At 42.7% G+C, this 22,528-nt stretch overlaps 1 protein-coding gene across 9 annotated transcripts in view; it reads left to right on the top strand.

The window, feature by feature from the left end:
* WNK2 (WNK lysine deficient protein kinase 2) overlaps positions 1-22,528 on the top strand; it is a 169,027-nt gene that overhangs the window by 135,041 nt on the left and 11,458 nt on the right. For 7 of the 9 annotated variants that reach the window (XM_075006122.1, XM_075006126.1, XM_075006125.1 and 4 more), the window contains 2 exons: positions 5,938-5,982; positions 7,241-7,500. In XM_075006122.1, the coding sequence (XP_074862223.1) occupies positions 5,938-5,982; positions 7,241-7,500 (305 nt within the window). Of the gene's footprint in view, positions 1-5,937; positions 5,983-7,240; positions 7,501-22,528 lie in introns of those variants that run through there. The other 2 variants (XM_075006121.1, XM_075006124.1) reach the window with 2 other exon arrangements.

Raw genomic sequence — 22,528 nt, 5'->3', positions numbered from 1 at the left:
GATTTTTTCCCCCCTTTATTTGAAGATCCCCAAAACTCCACTCATCCAAGTGGGTGAAAAGTAATGTTCACCTCTCAGCCTCTGGCATGCAAGGTTTAAACAGTCATTCAAATTTGAAGATACTTTGTATACAGGAGTTTATCCGAAACACCTGAGGAATTCTCATTCTGTTGATTTTCCTTCTCCGTCCATCAGTAGTACAGTGGACATGGCTGTAGCCTTATCTGCACAAGTAACTCTGAGAGGGTTTAATTCTTCTGTCACTGGTTTACTGTTCAGCATGCTGCAAAAATAATGGAGAGAATTTCTACTTAACACAAAAAAGTTGGGCCTCTGACAGTCACAGCTTAAGCTGATAGAACATGTCAGTACTTAGTTACCTTACGTTTCCTGGTGCTTAAATAATGAATTGCTTGGGTGGATCAACCGTCTGTTGGCTAATCCACATGGTCTCTTCTGTGTCTCTTTTGAGTGACATGCTTTGAGACAAGAGTTGGACTTTCCCGTCTCCGAGCTCTCTGAAGTGGGGGCTGAATTCCAAACACTCCATCCAGAATAATTCCAAATACATAAACACTCTCCACTTTTAAATTTTAGCAATTACCTCTCGCTTGAGCTGCTCCACAGACCCTGAGCTGAAGCTATCTAGACTTTCTCTGCCCTTAATTTTTCAGTTTCTTTTCTTTTCAGTTCTTCCGGTGGGTCTAAGCGGGTCGGTGGCAGAAAAACCATTTTGGTGTAATGTGTGAGATCAAGTAGGGGCAGTTAGGACTAAAACCAAAGACCCTCAGGAGGAGAGATTGTTGTGCGCTCAATCTAGGAAAGGAAGGACATTTTTCAACTGGCTCCATCCAACTGCAGCAACGTCTAGTCGTTATTCACATGACCATGGGTGTATGTAGCATTTGCAGGAACAAAGGTTTTGAGATACATGGGTGAATGCACATTGGCGTCAAGATTAGAATCGGCCCTTTGAGTGTAAGCGATTAGCTGAAGCTTTTGGTTGTAAATCTTAAATTTCAGATTCCATCCTTTTTAAACAAAGTCATCTCAGACCACAATTCAACTGATAAGTAGAAGCAATCTTTAGTGAAAATATGTAACCCCTTTAATGCATTTCCTGGTGTATCTTTTGGTCTTTGCACTTATGGACAAGGACATGTATGTCAAGAAACTACTGTAAGTACTCTGGCATATTTAACTCTTAAACATTTTCCCTTCAGGTTAGAAATTGGTACATTCAACCTTGCCTACTAGTGCTTAAGTATTCCCACTCTTCATTCATAATTGCTAAATGGTTCGGAAAAATGGGTGATCTGTGTATAAGAAAAGAGGTATTTCAGCTGGAGAAAGAAGTTAAGGATTAGAAAGGAATCTCCTTAGTTAATGTACTCTCTAAAATGGCTAATGTTAACTGAGTTCATGCTTTATGGTTTACTAAAGCATTTATTTGTCGCCATGGATATAGAGCATCCCTAAATTGCAAGGCATCCAACTGTTTATACAAGAAGGAAAAATAACATTTGAAGAATTTATAATTAGTAGCATTATTTAAAATCTGTCATAATCCAGATTCTTTAAAATGTCTTTGGCCCATCCCAGCAGACAATGTAACCACAGAAGGTTAAAAGGAATTTTCAATTAACTGTGCCTGATGAAATCAGATGGAAGTCCTTTTCTGAAAGGCCCTGAGTGCTTGTAGCAAATACAGAACACTCTCAAACCTTCCCTTCCACTGACTTAATTAAGGGGTTTGTAAACACCTTGCAGAGTCGCATCGGCTGAATGTATTTCTATTATAAATAGTGGGCGGGTTGGAGATGGTGTAAATATATGTATTGGATCCCTTGGAATTCTAGTGTTTTGAAACTAAGGACAATATAACGAACATAAATGTTTCTCATCTGAAATTAATGTGTAGCTGCATTAAAATGCCAAGTGGCACCACATACAGCATGTTATAAATTAAGTATCTTATTCAGATGATACTACAGCCACAAAAGTGACCAAAACTTTCCTCAAGGATGCAGAAACATACGGCTTTGTCTAGAAGGGAATGTTGCGCCAAGTGTACTTAAATTTGTATTTTACTCATTGTAGAAATCTGCGTGTGAGCTGCTCGATTTCCATTTGAGTGATTTAATTTAGTGTAGCTTAGACCTTTTCCCATTCAATTTAAGCAAAGCTCAGAAAAGGTCACTCTTTTATACTGAAATAAATTTCCAGATGGGTTTGAAAAGGTCTGACTCAATCAGTTTAAAGAAACACCTTTGATTCCATCAGTGCAACTTGCTTCTACAAACAAACCCTTGTACATGGGATTGTTTTGTGGATTCAATTAGCTGAGCATTTCTTACTGCTGGGTCCTTGCTAAGAATTGTTCCTACTTATACAAATTCAGCCTCTAGTCCTGCAGTCTGTATAGGGATGGAGTTGTGTACTCACACAGAAACCCACTGAAGATAATGGGGTTCTTTGGAGGTACAGAAATCTGCTTGCATTATGTAAATTGCTGGCTCACAATCGATTAGAATGTAACTGACCTTTCTGTTTAACTGTAGACAACGATATTTCAAGACAGTTGGCCAGTATGGCCTACTTATTTTGGGTATCTTCATTTTTGGATCCCTAGCTTTTGGGGAAACTTGGACCAGATTTTCAGAAATGCTGAGAATCCATAACTTTGAGGCCAGACGATCTGAAAATCAGGCTCAAAGTGTTTCAACTGGAGCACCCAAAATCAAGAGCTGCTTTTGAAAATTTTGGCTAGTTATTTCCCCACGTTTTCTCCCTCTCCTCCACTGTTTACATGATCCCAAAGGTTGAGCATTTCCACAGCTTTCTCCCCCAACTGCTCTTTGATATGTTAACTTGCTCAGGGTTGGATCTTTCTCTGCATTTCAAATAGGATGGAATGTTTTTGGCATAATCAAATGTTGGAGCGGTTCCAGAAATAGCATTACCTTGTGCTCCCTCTGCTGGTTCTGTATGGGGTTTGGAAGGATTCAGTTACCAGTAAACATGAGTTCATGTCGATTTTTCACCATACGTGTGCAAACTACTGAGAACATTAATAATCAGTGATTACCAAAATTTACAGATAGACAATGGAAGAAAAATGCTGCTTTTGGACTTATCATAGTTTATTGTAAGGCAATATCTTCGGGGAGAGGGATAGCTCAGAGGTTGAGCATTGGCTTGCTGAACCCTGGGTTGTGAGTTTAATCCTTGAGGGGCCATTTAGGGATCTGGGACAAATAGTTTTTTTGTTTGTTTAAAAAAAAAAAAAAAAGGAGGGTGCTTGGTTCTGCCAAGAGGACAGGGGACTGGACTCAGTGACCTCCCAAGGTCCCTTCCAGTTCTATGAGACGTGATGTGATGTTTGCTCTGGTAAATGATGTTGATAGCTTATAATAGTTAAAAACCTTGAACTTTTTGAGTTTCAACATCTGCTGTCATTAAATAATTGTCTGACCTTGCCTGCCCTGCATTTTTGACTCTCAATAATTTCCCAAGTATCGGAGGGGTAGCCGTGTTAGTCTGGATCTGTAACAGCAACGAAGGGTCCGGGGGCACCTTACAGACTAACAGAAAAGTTTTGAGCATGAGCTTTTGTGAGCACAGACTCACTTCATCCATGAATGAATGAATGAACTTTGTGGGTAGAGGCTGCCTAATTTCTCAATTCTTATAACTGAAGTCGAAGGAGTCCTGTGGCACCTTATAGACTAACAGATATTTTGGAGCATAAGCTTTCATTGCAGCAGTTTGTTTGCCCACGAAGGCTCATGCTCCAAAATATCTGTTAGTCTATAAGGTGCCACAGGACGTCTTGTTTTTGAAGATACAAACTAACTCGGCTACCCCTCTGATACTTGAAATCTAAGGGACATGTTCTCCCTTTGTTGCCGTATTAATTACCTGCATTCTTTTTAGAGCTTCCCATCTCCTAGATGCCTTTGTGTCAGAAGTGATAACAAAATTAATGTAAATCAGATTTACCTTTATAAGTAAAGTGCCTGAATTTAAGATGACCAGCTGCAGAGATTATCTTCAGGCTCTTTTAAAAATAAGCCTCTCTGCCTGATTCAGTGCTCTGCTTCAACAGGTATCTCAGGCAAGGTAATGTTTCTTGTCTTCCAAACTATATGTATTCTTTAGAGGTATTGCTGGAAAAAGTAAGCCTTGTTTTTGGCAGTTGGCTTTCCTAATGTTTCTGTTCAAATAGGCTTATATCTTATGGGCAAATGAGTGGCTGAGTACATATTAGCGGTGTCATTGAACTCAGTGAGCCTACTCAGATGCTGAAATGCTTATATAGCTTTGTGGCTATGTAGCTTTGTGCACAAGTTTTTGTGTTTTGATTTGGTTTTTGCGTGGGGTGAGGGCAGGTAAACTGAATGATCCAGGTGTGCGCAGTAATCTGCTGTCTGCTTTTATATTTTCCAGGCAGTGATACAAAAGTTCTTTTCATTGTGTATATGAGCTGATGATGCTGCACACGTGTATTTGCATTTTGCAGTATAGCAAGATAGTTTTAGTTCCACTGGGATGTTTGTCGTAAGAGCTGTGACTGTAGGGGGTGGGAAGGCCAGGTAAGATATGTGGAAGGTATTGCAGAGCATAAAGGACAAAAAAGTCAGGTGCAACCCAAACTCAGCCCAGGTTAGGGTGTTTGGTTGCAGCTGCCCTTTAATTGTAAAGAGCCAACTAGTAAAATACTGGGATTTCCTTATGTACAAATCAAGTGTGACACTACCTCAGTAAGTCCTGCTGTTGGTTTGCAGGGTGGGCAGCATAAAAATCTTTCCGATCCCCTTTCCCCTTGTGCCACTGATGCCAAAACACAGTTTGTCTCTTGTTCCTCTCATTCGATCTCTGATACGTCTCGAAGACTCATTCAGAGCCCGCATTAAACACAGAACTAAGACCCCAGATCTTAAACCCGTCTCTCTTCCACAGTACCACAGTGTGATGGTGCCGTGTTGCTAGGCTGGGGAGGTACATTGTCTTGAGTTCTGCTGTGCCCTCTGGATTTGATTGTGTGTTGAAGTGCACCTAGGTTAAACCACCTCTGCCCAGCTGGGCTCCCCATACCATCATGAGATTCTCTTCCCGCTGAAGCTTACAGTGTCTTTCAGAAAACTTGATACAATGATCAGGAGCAGTCGTCATGCCTGGCAAGCCCTTTCACAGTGATAGGGTGCTCTCTGTGTCTGACATTGTAATGGGAGGCATTCTGCTGAGCTTGTCAAATAATGATGGAGAATGTAGCAATAAGGCAAAACTGAAAAATACACTTTATGGCTAAAAATGAGACCTCTGCTATTGTGCTGGACTGTTCTGCACCTTGAAGTGATGTGAAAGAGAAACTTTTGTTTTTTCCTCCAGTTGAGAATTTTGCGTTTAGACACAAAACCTGACACTAAAGCTGTTCAAAACTTGGCCTCAGTCCTGCAGAACAATGTATCTTTTTGGACTGGTAAAACGAGACTTTTTGGGGTTGTTTTACAGTATGCAGCCAGACTGGCTTTACTTGTTACTGAAATCATTTTTGGCATTCTATCATGAACGGAATTAATAACGCTTCCTGCATCAATAGAGTAGGAATCTAAAAAAGCCCTGTTTGGAAGCCGGGGTAATTTGAAAAAAAAAAAGAAAAAGAAAAAAGAAAAATCTTGCAAGTTTTACTGAATCTTGTTCTTGGCACACAGTTATATCTTTTTAAAGATTCTGTATGGTTGCACAATAATTTAGGTTTGGGCTGCCCAGTTATTTAGATTTCCTTTACTCCCCTGAACTGCTGACTTTCTGTCTGCTCCTCCTTGCATAATGACTCCTTTTTTGATTGCCTAAAAATACAGAAGCTTGTCCATCAGGCCTGTTGTGTTTAGTCTTGCCTAACTCTGTGTGTCTTTGTATTGTTCTACCTTGTAGGGTCCACCCTGAAACGACTATGTCTAGGCAAAGATCACAGTAGTAGTAACTATCCCATTTTTGTTTCTCGGTATTTCCTTCATAGCATGGGATGTTTTATTTATTTCTGACTAAAAATCTTATTGTTTACTTAATAGCAACTGTTGTACCTTTGTTGACATTAAATTAAGCTGCATATTACTTGTGAGCAGGGATCTCTTTAGTGACAGTGCATGTCCTGTGATGGTTCGGGAAGCATGCATGCAACCAGACTGTTGTGATTTTTTTTTCTTCTATGTGTGTGTGATGTGAGAGAGAGCTGAATATGGTGCTTGTCAAATCTTCTGTGTACCATTTTTATAAAACTGCCATTTTGCTGCTGACTGAACAAATAGCTTGATGCTCCTTCATTCCTGTTGGGATGCATGAAATATTGAATACCATTTGAACAGCTTTATTCTCAAAATACATATCTTCTCACTGGTCCCTTTCCCAAAAGAATGAGAGCTGGAGTCACATAGAAGCCACACCAGAGGTTGAATGCATGATCATTTAAAGGATGCAGTATTTTATGTGACTAGAGAAACATTAGTAAGGTTACTCACCATGCACTTTATTGGCTGCAAAATTCATGGTAGTACAAAGAGAAGACTGTGTTCGTGTTTGTAAGTGAATCATTTCATGCCAGTTCTCTGAACTTTCTGCTTGAAGAGATGGTCTCTGCTTAATCATATTTTAAATAGGTCCAAATATATTTGTTAAAACTGCTTCACTGAATGTTTTCCCTGGACATTGACATCTGCATCTTTGTCACCTCCCATTCAGTGCAATTTGGATGTAATTCTAAATTTGCCGGGAAGTGGCATTTGAATGCATCCTTGAGACAGATATTTTCATGGCTGTGTTAGCAAGATAATGTTTGTTTTGTCTTTGGAGCACCACGAACTCAGCCATGACCTCTCTTAACATTAGAAATCTTTAAGCTTATTTTTCTTGTGTAAACTCATAGATTCACCAAAATGCATATTATTTGTATGTCTTGTGGAGCTAGTAAAGTCCTGATTCACAACAGCTAATAGTAGCTGCCTCAAATTCTATCACAGTGGTAATTATCTATGCACAATTATAGAACTCTAAACACGAATACACAGACCATTTCTTGAAGCAAAGATGTTCTTTAGAAAGCGATGAGGACATCAAGGGACCCCACCCCCCCCCAAAAAAAACAACTTTTGAATGATAGTGTGTGAGAAACCTAAATCAAGCAGCAAAGTGGTGTACTGATGATGACAGAGCTGACCTCTCTTTGTGTGTGACTTTCTAGGATCCTCTACAAACAGTCTTGTCACGTGTCCTGAGCCTCTGCCACCAACAACTCTGCCGGTCCAGGTGCAAGCAAACAACAGTAACAACAAGAAAGGAATGTTCACAGATGATCTCCACAAACTGGTGGATCAGTGGACAAGCAAAACTGTTGGCGCAGCACAGTCCAAACCTTCTTTGAACCAGCTGAAGCAGAACCAAAAAAGGCAGGACATGGAGCCAAAGGCTAATCTCATGCAGGCTCAGAATGAGACATGTGGAGTAAGTGATGCTCCTTGAAGAATATACATTTTGCTGTGTGTCGGACAGCCATTGGAGAACTCATGTGAGGAGGAGGACATAAACTAAAACATACTGCCGTGTCCATCTCACTTCAATAAGTACTAAAATAGCTGATGGGTTTTGGTCTTTTGGAATAATTTTAGCAATCGATGGGCCAATATCTATTTTTAAAAGTAGGAAGTGCTAATTAACAGTTGATAAACAGTAACATGCTCACTGGTGAGCCGTACGTTGCTTGACTTAAATGAGGTTTTAATTTGGCTAAAATCCCACTCCTTTGTAATGTTAATCTTTTTCATAGAGAATGGTTGCTGGACAAGTGGCTTGGGGTCTCTTCCTACAGGGTCTCTCTCTGCCAGATGCTTTGTGAACACTCTGGCTTGAAGAAGAGATGGGTGTGAACTGGGTATTTGGCTGGCCTTGCTGTCTGAGTTCTGCTTTACTACAGATTGTACCTCTTTCTTCCGGCACCCTTGGGAACTGAGTGGTATTGTATGAGAGGGTTTGCTGGAGGAGGGGAGGTGAGGCGAGGCCTCCAGGTTGCCTGGAGAGGGGACCACCCCCCACCCTACGCACAGGGCTTCAGGGCTCCCCCGCCCTGGCCACATTTCCTGCTGCTGCAAGGCTGCTGGTGGGGCTCCCTGCTGACTCCCCGCTATGGGGCTCCTGGCTGCAGCTGGGCACCCCACAGTGGGACTCTCCAACCCCAGCCAGGCTCCCAGAAATGGGGCTCCCTGCCACCAGCAGAGCTCCGCTGCACCTGGCACAGCTGGAGCTCTCTGGTCCAGGTGCTCTTTGATCCACAAGATTCCTTGTCCTGCCAGACAAGAGTTTCAACCTGTGGTCACATCTCCCTTGGAGACGCTTTTAAAATGTCACTAGGTGACCCTGAATGCAATGAGGAGTGGAAGTACTAGCATGTCCTACCCACTAACCCTCCCTGCTCAGTGGCAGAACTGAATATCCTGAAACAGGTGTGTGCATGTAGGCACACTTCATGGCTCAGGTGATAGTGTGGAGAATAAGAGTTTATGCTAAATCCCTGGAGGCACAAAAGTGAAGGAGAGACACAAACAATGAATCCCGGTTACGCTTTACATAAGCCCCACAATTCTTCCTGGCTTACAGTGTCGTCTTCTGGACTTAAAGGCTCGTTGCCCAGTTGTTTGTTACCTTGTTTGATTTTTCAGGAAGCTGCAAATTGAGTCTCGAAGAAATTAAATAGCAATAAAAATGCGGGGGAGAAAGACTGTGCAAATAATTAAGTGGTCTTTTCCAATTGAAATAGCTAAATGTTGACAGGGGAAACATTTCCTTTTTAAAATTAAAAAAAACTCCAAGCAAACAAACAATTGCAAAAACCTAGGAAAAAACCTACTTAAAATAATCCACCTCAGCAGTGGCAGGAGATTTGCCCCCCATTGAACTAGGTGCTGTACAAACACCTGTGGTTAGGAGCTTGGTGATTTCCTGTCATGGGAGAAAGTGAAAAGCGTCACAGCAGCAAGAAGGCAGATTTAATAGGGAAAGCAAACATGCAGTACAATGAAGCTGTTTAAAACCAGACTTTTCATAACAAGAAGAGGGAAGGTCATAACCCCTGTCTACAAAGTGATGGTTCAGTTGCACAGCCCAGAGATGTAATAAACTGAAGATCCTGTCGCTTATTGCAAGCTAGCCATGCTTCTGATTGGTTGGTTCGTGGATGGGAGATTCCCAATGGTGCTAACAGAAATGGTTTGGGTTATAAAGCAGATGTCATTCTGCCAGGTCCTAATCTACACGACCACGATAGGGACATCACAGTTGAGACTTCAGCACAAGTCGGAAGTGTTAGTTGTACCCAAGCTCCAGCGTGGGCAGTGACTGTGTGTTTTGCCTAACTGTCTTGACAAGAGCCATTGTGTAAGGACTGCTTAAGAGCTCCCATATTTCACCCCAACTATAGCAGATTGCAGGGGGTGGGAGGAGGGAAGGAGGATATTCCACGTATAGTCTGCAAAGTGTTGGAGGATACCTTTCATCCTACAGTTAGGGTCTTGTCCAGACGTAACGGAGAGGGCTGAGATTTTAGAAAAAATGAAGAAAAGGTTAAACTCCAAACATCCAGGGCCACTCAGCTGATACACAGCAGCCATGAACTGCTGTTGACCAGAGAGATTTCCCCAGTGGGAGCTGCCCTGTGGCAGGGACTACCCCAAAGGCAGGGCCAGGGCTCCTGGCAAGTCCTCACAGCACTACAGGGATTTCTGAATGTTGCTCCTCCGGAGTGGGTCGTGGGCAGCCCCTGGGACACAACCATTAACTAGAGCATCCTTTGATTGCTCTCATTGAAACTGGAGTCCATACTGGCCTCTACAGCAGCCTTGAATTCTGCTGGTGAAAACATGGTTCACAGCCACCTTTCCCCACAGTTGTCCTTGGTTCCTCCCTTTGGACCTGTACCACCTCTAGATACAACACAGAACTTCAACTCTCGCTGACAAAGCCAGGGCGTAGATATGACTTAGTAGGCGGATTTGCAATGACACAAGTGACATGGGGTATTGAAATCTTCCCAGAGTCTATGGATGTTTGGATAGATTTGAAATCGGTGGAGACAAGAATGGTTTGTGATGAGCAAAGAAGAATAGCCAGAAGACGAGAGGTGAAGCTGAGCCAAGGTACAATCTGGACAACAGTAGAAACACCCCATCGGTGTCACAGTAGTAAGCTGGGAGCGGGGAACTGATTATACTTCTACGTATGGTGTTGGGAAGTCCAGTCCTGGAACAGCATATCCGATTCTGGGGTCAGTATTGTAAAAAGCTGCTAGGAAATCGGAAAGAATGTCATAAAGAGCCACAAAAATTATATGAGGGCTTAAAAACTCTCTCTCTGTTAGTGTTACCAGAAAGAAGTTTGGGAGGTGACTTGATTACAGTGGCTAAATACCTGCACAGGGAGAAAAATATAAAGGACTAAGTGGATCTTCAACCTTGTGGAGAAAAGTATAACAAGGACGCCAGGCTGGAACATCAATCTAGATGAACAGAAATCTGAACAGAGCTCCGGCTTGGAAGGGTGACCGTGATTTACCACTGGAGCAAACTCCCAAAGGCAGGGTTCTGGATTCTCCATCTCTTGACATGTTCCATTCAAGACTAACTGCCTTTCGTTCTTCAGTCAAACACAAGTCATTTGGCTCAATGCAAGGATAAATGGGTAAAATTCCCTGGCCTGTGGTAGATCAGACCAAATAATTTAATAGACCCTTAAGTCTTTCAGATATATTACTGTAACACATATCTTAAAGGGGAGAAAAGGACCCAAAAAGAGCTGCCATGGCCAAACAGAGTAAAGGAGGCTGTGTTAGAAGAAGCAGGCATTCATTAAACATCGGAAGGCAAATCCTACAGAGAATAGAGAGGAACACAGACTTTGTCAAGTGATGTATAAAGGTATGATTAGGCAGACTAAAAAGAACTTGAAAAGCACCTAGCAGAGGACTCCAAAATTAATTGCAACAAATTAAATACATCAGAAGCAGGAAGCTGCCCAACAATAAGGGTACCGCTGGATAATCAAGGTACTAATGGGGTACTCAAGGAAGACCCAGCCACTGTAGAGAAGATAGCTGAATTCTGTGCATCAGTCTTCACTGCAGAGGATCTGAAGATTCTCAAACCTGAGCCATTCTTTTTAGGTGACAAGCCTAAGAAACGGTCCCAATGGATTGAATTAAACAGTAATAAGTCATCAAAGTAAGATGGTATTCACTCAAGAGTTCTGGAGGGACTCAAAAATGAAAGTTGCAGAACTATTGAGAGTGAAATGTAACCTTTCACTTAAATCAGCCTCTGTCACAGATGACTGGAGAATAGTTGATGGGATTCCAATTTTTTTTCAAAGGACACAGAGGAGATCCTGGCAATTACAAGCCAGTTAACGTAACTTTGTTACTGGGTAAATAGGTTGAAAATTACAATGGCAAAACAACTATAAGATACATAGATGAACTTGTAACAGAGAGGTAGCCGTGTTAGTCTGTATACTATCAAAACAAAAAAGCAATCCAGTAGTACTTTAAAGACTAACAAAATAATTTATTAAATAATTTATTAGGTTTTGCTAAACGAACTTGATTTATTTGGGAGAAATCAACATGGCATTTGTACAGGGAAGTCATGTCTCACCTATTTATTAAAATGTTTTGAGGGAAGTCAGCAAACGCGCACAAGGATTATCCAGTGCGTATAGCATACCTGGACTTTCTGGAAGCCCTTGAGAAGGTTCATCACCAAAGGCTATTAAGCAAAGTAAGCAGTTCTAGGATAAGGTCCTCTCATGGACCCATAACTAGTTAAAGATGGGAAACAGAGTAGGAGTACAGAGTCAGCTTTTACCTTGAAGACAGCTATATAGTAGTATCCCCCAAGCATTTGTACTGGGACCAACACTGTTGAACATATTCATAAATAATCTCCGAAAAGATTTAAACAGAGAAGAGGCAAGGTGTGCAGATATAAAAGTACTCAGGATACTTGAGTCCAAGTCAGATTATGAAGAGCTACAATGAGACCTTGCAAAACTGTGTGACTGGGCAACAAAACAGCAGATGAAATATCAGGCAGAGAAGTGCAAAGTAATGCACGTTGGAAAACATAATCCCACCTATATGTACAAAATGATAGGGTCTAACTTTGCTCTTACTACTCGAGAAAAATATTTTGGCGTCACTGTGGATAGTTGTTCTGAAAACATCTGCTCAGTAGAAAGCAGCAATTAAAAAGCTAACAATGTTAGGAGGCATTGGAAAACAGGTAAGACAGAAAATAATAAAATGCAACAATATTAATCCATGGTGCACTCATACCTTGAATACTGCATGCAGTTCTGGACCCTCCCATCTCAAAAAAGATACATTAGAAATGGAAAAAGAACAGAGAAGCACAACAAAGTATTAAGGATATGAAACAACGTCGATCTGAGGAGATATTAAAAAGACTGGGAATGTTCTGCTTGGAAAAGAGGTAAAGGGGGAACATCATAGAGGTTTGTCAAATCATGACCTTACAATCATCGGGAATTTCTTTTTCTCCCTTTCCCATAATATGAGAACCCAGGATCTCCCAATGAACTAAAAATAGGCAGCAGATTTAAAATAAACTAAGTTATTCCAGGCTTGGCTTTGTCAAGCCTGACCTTAAAATCCTCAAATGATGGAGGTCCCACCACTTCCCCAAGTGACCATCCCAGTGCTTCACCACCTTCTTAGGGAAATAGTTTTTCCTGTTATCCAACCTAGACCTCCCCCCCACAACTTGAAACTTGCTCCTTATTGTGTCATGTGCTACCACTGTGAACGGTCCAGTTCCATCCTTCTTGGAACCTGCCTGCAGGTAGTTGAATACTTCTTTCAAATCCCGCCTCACTCTTCTCTTCTGCAAACTAAATAAACCCAGTTCTCTGCGCCTCTCCTCATAAGTCACGCGCTCCAGCCCCCATAATCATTTTCGTGGCCCTTGGCTGGATTCTCCAGTTTGTCCACCTCCTTTCCGAAGTGAGAGGCCCAAAACTGGAGAGGATACTCCAGATGTGGCCTGGCTGTTGCTGAATAAAGAGAAATAATCGCTTTCCTTGATCTGCTGGCAATGCACCTACAAATGCAGCCCAGTGTGGTGTTAGCCTTCTTGGCAACTAGGGCGCACTAATTTATATCCAGTTTCTCATCCGCTATAATCCCCAAGTCCTTTTCTGCAGAACTGCTGCTCAGCCAGTTGGTCCCCAGCCTGCAGCAATTAATGGGATTTTTTCTTCCTAAGTACAGGACTCTGCACTTGTCCTTGTTGAACTTCATCAGATTTCTTTTGGCCCAGTCCTCCCTTTTGTCTAAGTCGCTCTGGACCCAATCCTTCCTCTCCAGCATATCTACTCTCCCCTCAGCTTAGTGTCAGTCGCAAACTTGCTGAGGATGCAATCCGTCCCATCATCTAGATCGGGAATGAGGCTCCTATAGCCCATGGGCCAGATCCGGCCCCCAGCTTGCCTTAATCTAGCCCATAAGGTTTGTTGCTCCCCCAGCCGTGCAGGAATCGCAGCCAGTAGAAGATGATGCCTGCATGGAGCACTTCCCTTCAGAACTCAGAGAGACCTGTGCCAGGTGTGCACCCCAGTGCCCTGCACCCTGAGCCCACTCCTGTATCCCCTGTCCCATCCAGACCCCTTGTCCCAATCCCATTCCTGCATCATCCCCCCTGCCCAGAACCCCATGCCCTCCCCTCAGCCTGCTTCTGCCTCTGGCCTCCAGCCCATACCATGCACACACCCCACCCCAAGCCAGCTCTCTGGTAGCCTCTTCCCACACACTGAACCCCTCATTTTTGCTCCACCCCAGAGCCTGGGAACAGGAGCCCCACAAAATTCACTAGCTCCTGACTGATTTTTCTGTGGCCAGTGGCTCCCAACCGAAAAAATGTTTCTCCACCTGTCATCTAAATGATTAATGAAGATGTTGAACAAAATTGGCCAGAGGCCTGACCTCCTCCACTTGATACTGGCTGCCAACTAAACTTCAAGCCATTGAACACTGTGTGTTGAGCCTGAGACCTTAATCAGCTTTCTATCTACCTTGATAGTTTGTTCATCTAATCCATACGTCTTTAAGTTGCTGACAAGAACAGTGTAGGAAACTGTAATAAAAGCTTTACTAAAGGCAAAGTTTACCACATCCGCTGCTTTTCCCATGTGCGCAGAGCATCATAGAAGGCAATTAGGTTGGTGGGTCGTGATTTTCCCTGGGTGAATCCATGCTGACTGTTCCTGATCACCTTCTTCTCCTCCAAGAATTCCTTGAGGACCTGCTCCATGATTTTTGCAGAGACTGAAGTGAGTCTTTCTGGTCTATAGTTCCCTGGATTCTCCTTGTTCTTGTTTTTAAAGATGAGCACTATATTTGCTTTATTCTGATCATCTGGGATCTTCTCCCCGCCCCCCATGGCCACAGGTTTTCAACAATCATGACCAATGGCTCAGCAATCATGTCAGCCAACTCTTGCAGCTACTAGGACTGGACAATGGGGTGGATCTCTTAATTGGTGCCTTGTCCTGTTCATTCCTACTGAAACATCTGGCATTGGCCACTGTCAGAAACAGGACACAGTCAAGACGGGCCATTCTGATCCAACATGGTGGCTGTTCGTATGTTCTAAAGAAAGTGGTGGCAGTCCTGTCCTCTGAGTTAGTCTATTTTTTTGTGGGGAAGGGTTTTAAACTGGGCTAAGCGATCCTAATGTAACATTGGCACAAACTTGCATTGACAGAGGATGGATTAGATGGGCTGGGAGGTCTCTTCTGTCTAAATCCACACAAGGACAAAGGGTCACCAAATGAAATTGGAAGATAGCAGGTATAAAACAAGCAAAAGGAAAGTACTTCACACAATGTATAATCAGCCTGCGGAACTCCTTGCCAAAGGATGCTGTGAAGTCCGAGTCTGTAATAGGGTTCGAAAAAGAGCTAGATAAATTTATGGACAATAGGTCCATCAATGGCTATTAGCCGGGATGGGTAAAACTGTTGTTCCTATCCTCTATCAGAATCTGGTAATGGGCGGTAGGGGACAGATCACTTGATGACTACCTGTTTTGTTTATTCCCTCTGGGGCACCTGGCATTGGCTAGATTGACTTTGGTTCGAACCGGTACGGCCATTCTGTTCTTAATCTATGCATCTTCATTTTGCCAGTTTTCTGCCTAGAACCACCTTTAATAGGACTCATGCGTGATTCTAAAACTCAGTATGAAATTAGGATTTGCTTCACACTCAGCCTGTAATACTGTCAGCAACTATTGTGTATAATTTCTGTAAAAACATTTGTTGCCCTTAAGGTCCTTTTACTGCTGTAGACAAATTGTTTGCTTTGGGAGTATAAGGTACTATGGGTAGCTTTTCAGAGTGAAAGCTGCTTTTTCAGTGGGGAGTCAACTGACATCTCTTGGAAATGTTGGCAGAGGTGCTTAACCAGTTGCATACAGACCTATAGTGTGTTTCTCATTCTTAACTTCCCTCTCTCCATAGCTGGAAGCACAGCAGGTAATATGAGACTGGACCGGCATAGGAAAACTTGTACTTTTCCTTCCAAGGGGAAAAAGCAACAAGAAGTCCTGTGGCGTTTTAGACTAACATTCATTGGAGCGTAAACTTTTGTAGGCAAAGACCCACTTCATCAGATGCATAGAGTGGAAATTCCAGAGGCAGGTATAAACATACAGGCACATGAAAAGAAGGGAGTACCAATAAAGAAAAAGGCCAGAGTTAACAAGGCGAATTCAGTCAGGGAGGATGTGGCCCACTTCCAGCAACCGATGTGGAGGTGTGAACACCAAGAGAGGAGAAGCTGCTTTAGCTGACCAGCCATTCCCAGTCTTTGTTCAGTCCTAAATTGATGGTGTCAAATTTGCAAATAAATTGTAGCTCTGCAGTTTCTCTTTGCTGTCTGCCTCCATACACCTGATGGAGTGGGTCTTTGCCCATGAAAGCTTATGCTCTAATAAATCTGTTAATCTATAAAGTACCACAGGGCTTCTCATTGTTTCTGCAGATACAGACTAACATGGCTATCCCTCTGATACTTGTCACCATGCAAGGGGAAAAAGGAATAACCTTCTGGTTTTCTTCCAATTGAAATGACAATTCCTACAGTAAACCACATCATGTTGCCAGTCGCTTTGAGTATGAAATGTACTTGCTACCCTTTACTTTTCTTAAAACCTAGCCGTTTTCAGTAGTGTTATGGAACACCCAAAGACTAGTAAAGCACTTTCATCTGACCTTTCTGGAGACTTATTCCCCTTCAGCCTGGAAATATGCATGAAATCTGATCGTCAAACAGCACATATGGAAATGAAAATCAGGTATTGATGTCAAACCACCTAATAAGAAAATTTTCCCTAATGCTAATCTATATTGGACAAATACTAAAATCACCAACTCAGGGAGGTAGTTGTGGGTGCCACAAACACAGGAAAGCAGCAAGTAACATAAACTTGGTTATGTGTAAAGTGCATTGCATGTTCTCTGGATAAACGTATTACCTGAAACAGTCAGGGGACCAACACATTCACTACCTAGGGGCTTGCTTTCTTTGCTGCCGCTATGTGAGCTCTAAGGGCTTGTAAGAGAAATGACCACAAGGGACAGCTGTGAGCAGAAAAATATAAAAAAGTTTGTCTGATGTGATTACCCTATAAAAGATGCAGCCTCACTTCTGTCAGAAATGGCATGTGATGTGTCCTAGATCCCTCTGTTACCAGTAGTTCATACATCAGTTGGAGCTTTGTTTTAGCTAGTTGACTGTCTGGGGAGCAAGAATGCTGAAATAGGAGTAAGGGAAAGGACAGGCAAAGGGGATTGTCGGACCTGTTGTTGTGCTCCACACTGGTCAGCTTGGAAGAAAAATAGAACTGATGAAATTTCTATTCATGGTCTTCCCCCCGCCTGTCAAACCGACTTGCTCTACATGTGGCGTATATAGATGCCGCATTAGCATTGGTAGGACCTTCTGGTGCCAGTTGTCCATTGTTTTGTACTCATTGGTGTTTGGACCGCTTGTCCAGTGACATAAGGAAGGTGGAGTCTGTGTGTGGGTGACATCCCAGTTCTCTTCATCCTAGCCACCAGCATGAGCCATCTCCTGTTTGGTGGTGGGAATGCACTCACGCTGGCCAGTTTGGTTGAACTCAATGTCATCTTGGGCCTCACTGAGAGAAATGATCAGACTTAATCTCTCAAAAACAGGAGATTATCCTCACACCGGTTTATTGACACCTATGAGGTGTGACTGGCCCATTGGGCCTAGCCTGGCAAGAAGAGACAAGACGCAAAAGAGGTAGAGCTGGGAAAAGACAAATTTCGCCTACTTTCCTGCAACTTGTCTCCATTTGGTTGGGTGGGTGCTGGTGTTTCAGGGAAGCTAATACTTAGGAGTACATTGTCCTCTCCTGAGCCCAGCAGTGGAGAAGTGGGAGGAATGGCCATAAAGGTCAAGCCAGAAAAGTAGTATTCTACTGAAATATTTGAAGAGAAGGGAGGTGACCTCGTGCGAGGGGTTGTGACTTGTTCCTGGTGCAAGGGGAGTGTGAAGAAGCCCCAGGAGAGACCTAGCGGTTCAGGGACAATTTTTGTAGTGGGGGTGCTGCTACAGGAAGTCATGTATTTGGTGTTTGTTTTTACCATGTCAAGCCAGGAGGTTACAGCAGCACAGCTGAAGAGACTCAAGGCTCCTTAACGTCAGAGGTATTCGGAAGTTGTAGCCAAGTGAGTGCACGTGGAACGGATAGTTCAGATGTGGACAGGAGTGGAGCCGCACGTAGCCTGGGGGCGGGGGGGTAGCTAGAAAAGCAGCGACTGAAGGGATTAGAGCAGAGGATGCTGGCAGAGTTGACACACCTGGGAGAAAGAAAACCTGTTCACTGGGAGCATTTTCAGTGGGTTGGCATTGAGTGGTGGGGCTTGATGGGGAGACGAAGTACTTCCATTACTCCGTAAGAGCGAACCAGGGCATGGCCTGTTCTGCCAGAATGGTTGGTTTTTGGTTGGGAGCATACATCAGGTGTTTTCACTCTGTTGTTTATCACTTGGTGTCATTGGTCATGGTATTTTAAAGTCGGCCCTATGTTCCGCTGCTGCAGGTCAGAGATTTATATGTCATATGGACATGTCATCTGTGCTGGTTCCGTTTCCTAATCTATAATTACTCATTGTTTGTATCATTATGAATGTGAATAGATAAGTGGCATGTATGTGGTGGTGAAGGATTATCAAAAAAGGAAGAAAAAATCTTGCTCACCTCCTTCCCTCTCAGAAATATTTTCTTGATTTATTAAATGCTTTTTAGCATGTCTCAAAATGTCATTCAGGTCTTATCAATGGGCCACGCAGGAAAATGAATCTGTGCTGACTAAAGCTGTAAATATAAAGTCGTGGATTAGTTAAACTGCATTAAACCCCTGTGGGAACATTCTCCTTCAGAATTTGTGGCCTTAATTCAGTTTAGCACAATTCACTTTTCTTAATTTGTCTGCCTGGGAAGTTTTGTACTGCATGTGGCTTTTTGTAACACATCATCTGATGGATCCATTCATTTTGAGAAAAGTGTAATTTTTTATAGGGCATAGTTAAGTCCAAACTCACTTGATAAACAAAAACAACAAAGAACAGAAAGAGACAGAAAAGGAAACCAAGACGGCCACGCTGTGAACTATGCAAAATCTTTTCAGAATAGGATTAGCCATGTGATTCAGTACCACTCACCACTGTCATACAGTGTATGAGACTCAGTGAGAAAGTAACGAAATAGAACTGTCTTCTCTCTCATCCCAGAAACTCTCAGTTTTTGGAAGCATGATCGATGAGCTAGAAGATACGCTACTATGGTGTGTTGTCTCTCGACGCACACACACAGACATACACCTCTTAACCCAGGGGTCAGCAACCCGTGGCATGTGAGCTGATTTTCATCGGCATGTGAGGCGGGAGCTCTGCCCCACCTCTCCTCCCCCATATAGCCGGGAGCTTGGTCAAAGCCATGCCACCTGTAAAGTAATAAAAGACCAGCTAATGCTACCAACTACCACCTACACAGAAAAGTTCTGCATCTTAATTTATTAACAAAGCTGTTGTGAGTAGGACTAATAGTGACTTTTAAAAGTACCACTGCCACTCGGCTTGTACGTAGAGGTCAAAAGGCAGATTTTGGCTCTCCACCTCGGAAAGGTTGCTGACCCGTGCCTTAACCAAATGAACTGCAAGGTTCTGGTGCTTATACCATTCCCAGGCTACCAGCCTCTGCTATTCCTTCAAAACAACTTCAGTATAAAATATATGATCCAGGCCAACCATGAGCATTTCAAGGTACGTTGCAGATGCTGGCATGAAGAAATACTACTCCAGTTAAAGAGATTCCCTATAATTGCTAAAGCAGAAGGCATTGGTATCACATACTCATCACTGATGAGCAGTGTGTGTATCCAGGAGTCATCAAGATGTGGTAAAAATGAGCCTGCATCGGAACTTCCTTCCAAATGAGTAACTGGCTTGAATGGGTGTCGCTGCCAGCTTTGCTGACGTGGAAGTAGCCAGCAGTACAGATCATCTGATTCAGCAGGTATCTAATGATGGAAAATGGCTCATTCTGCCAGAATGGAGTGGGCCATCTCGTGAGGTGTTGCGGAGAAAGGGTGACAGGGATTCAGAGCTGAGGTTGAATTGACTTTGAAATTGACACTAGAATAAATAGTAGGATCTTCCAGCTCTTAAGTGGAATTATTGGTGTATGTTTACATTTCCTGGATGGCTTATCTGATAAAATCCCAGCCGTGCTTTGCTGTGCCTTGAGCCTGCCATAATTTCCCAAGTGTGCTCCAGTGGGAATACCTCCCTGGTCCTCAGGCAGATGTAATGAGATTCCCTAGCTGATCCTCAGACTGCATGATCTACACAGCAGATTTTGTTTACAGTCCTACCTTTCCTCACAACACAGGTATTCAACCTGTTGGTCAGTATTTGGACAAGGATTTCAGCTTTGACTAGGGTTTACCTTGAACTTTATGTACTAAGTGAGTGCAGAGGATGAAATGGCTTCACTGAAATGAGGAAATCCCAAATCACCTTCTCTACTCCATAGCACTGTTCTGAAGGCCCTGGTGTAAGTATTGGCTGTGATATTACATTCAGAAGATGCTGCGAGATTCAAGTGTGTTAATAATCTGCTGAAAACATCTGATTATCTAGGAAAATATCAACTGAAATGATGTCTTTTGAGTTACAGCTGGAGAATCACAAAAAGGTTGCTGAAAAGTAGTTGGAGAATCAACTGTCTATTAATAGAGAAAAGGGCAATAACTGGAATGCATCTACAATTAATGAAGTGGTTTTGATCATTTTCTGTCAGGATTCACAAGAGCAGTGGAGACGTTCTTGATATGTTGTTATGATCTGTCACAACTTCACAAGATATAGGAGGGAGGTACTTTAGGGAATCAAATAAGGTTATATCCATAAAGATGGATATAAGAAGTGGCTGTGCTCAAGAGTGAATGAGTTGAGAGAGAACAAGAGATACGCACGGACGAAAGTAGAACAGCATCCAAAAACAGCTGTATCACAGCTGACAAGGAGCATTTTCTCTTGAGTTCTAATTCTTATCTATTGAGATAAGCAGAGCTAGCACAGCTGTCTGCAATAATGCCATTTAATAATTTACCGTACTGTTATGTAGTCCATTGTTTGTTGGGACAGTGTAATTAGTTTTAAATTGGAGTGAAGCATGTACACAAGTCAGTTACTTAGAACAATCTACTTTGCTGAAAAAACACCATTTTTAGTATCTTAAAACATGAGCTAAAAAAAGAGTGTCCTATAGAGAGATTCTCAGTTCATATTATTGTTTTTGATTGGATATAGTCTGACTGCTATAACATATACCAATAGTTTTTGACAAAATTAACAATATAAAAGACTAGAAAAGTTAAAAGAAGCCTGGTTCATGTCATTGGGGAGGCGGTTGCTGTATCACTGATTTTAAAACCCATCATACAGGTATATATTTTAATGATGCACACTCAAACTTCACATGAGAGAAATTAAGCAAAGAAAGAGCCACTAAATATTTCTGCACTGGTTAAAAATTAGGGGTTTGTTTTGCAACTAGTTTCAGAAAGTTGTAAATTGTCTCTGAAATTAAAAACTAACCCAGTCCACAGGGAGACCCTGTTATGTCTTGCACCATGATCATTCCTGTGGTATTTGCTCGATTAGTAATCTTATCATTCCCAGGAAGCCAAGAAAAGAAGAGTGAGCCCTTTCTCTCATCCCACCATGCAAATCCAGATACTGTCATTTCAGTGAGGAATAAGGTTGGACTACTGAGGGTTAAATAGTGCCCCCATCCCACCCTTTTGTAAAGCTGTACTGGGATTCTAAACAACTGGGGCCGTTTAGTGGGAGATTGGACTAAGGTTTGGTTTATCTTAGGCAGGCCTATGAGCCAGCTGGAGTTGGAAGATCCGACAGATCAACTTTTCCCAAAAAAAGCTTTCTGTGTTGTGTTCAGTGGCATATCTCAGCCAGCCTGCCCCTCTTCAGCTAGGTAATTGACACAGCTATTGCGTATACAGGCATCTCCATTTTTTCCTCACGTCAACATTTATTTTGAATTACCCAATCTGAGCCTGTCCTGAGAGGGTCGGAGGGTGAAGAGTACCTACCCCATTTTTGCATGGGCTGAGTGAGTGTGAGTAATGTTTGCTGTTTCAGAGGCTACAAGAAAACTTTTTTAGTAAATGTTTAATAGTGGGGAGGCCAAAAAACTTGGGACAAGGTGATGCTTTGCATTCCTTTCCCATCTACAGGCAGGTCTATGCTAGGGAAGGAAGTTGACTGAATATACACAACTCCAGCTACAAGAATAGCGTAGCTGGAGTCGACGTACCTTAGCTTGACTCTCTGCCGTCCCCACCCTGGGAGGTCAACAAGAGAAACTCTCCTGTTGACCTCCCTTACTTCTATCAATGGGGATGCCTATCAATGACTATCAGTGGGGATGCCCTAACCATTTGATTTAGCATTTCCCTACTAGACGCACTAAATCAAACCTGGAAGATTGTTCTCTGCAGCATTGATGCTGTGGTAAGTGTAGACATACCCTACGTTTCTCACAGTGGGGGTTTCTGTTAGGAAGGATCAGGAGAGGAAGGAGAATGGTATTATTCACCCTGTAATTCAAATCCTTTGCTGCTTGACTGAGGCTTGGTCCACACTAGACCTTACAGTTGACCGCAGATACACAATTCTAGCTACAGCAATTAGATAGCTGGAAATGACGACGTATCTACGGTCAACTGTAAGGTCTATCCTCATTGAAAGAGGTCAACAGGATAGGAGGATTACAGGGGTCAACTGCCGACCCCAAAGAGTGATTTCACGGTTCTTTACCAGATACACGAAATCGAACTCCAGAAAATCAACC

The sequence above is a fragment of the Carettochelys insculpta genome, chromosome 11 (genome assembly GCF_033958435.1).
Source record: "Carettochelys insculpta isolate YL-2023 chromosome 11, ASM3395843v1, whole genome shotgun sequence".
Lineage (NCBI taxonomy): Eukaryota > Metazoa > Chordata > Testudines > Carettochelyidae > Carettochelys > Carettochelys insculpta.
This window is presented reverse-complemented; position numbering and strand designations above follow the sequence as displayed.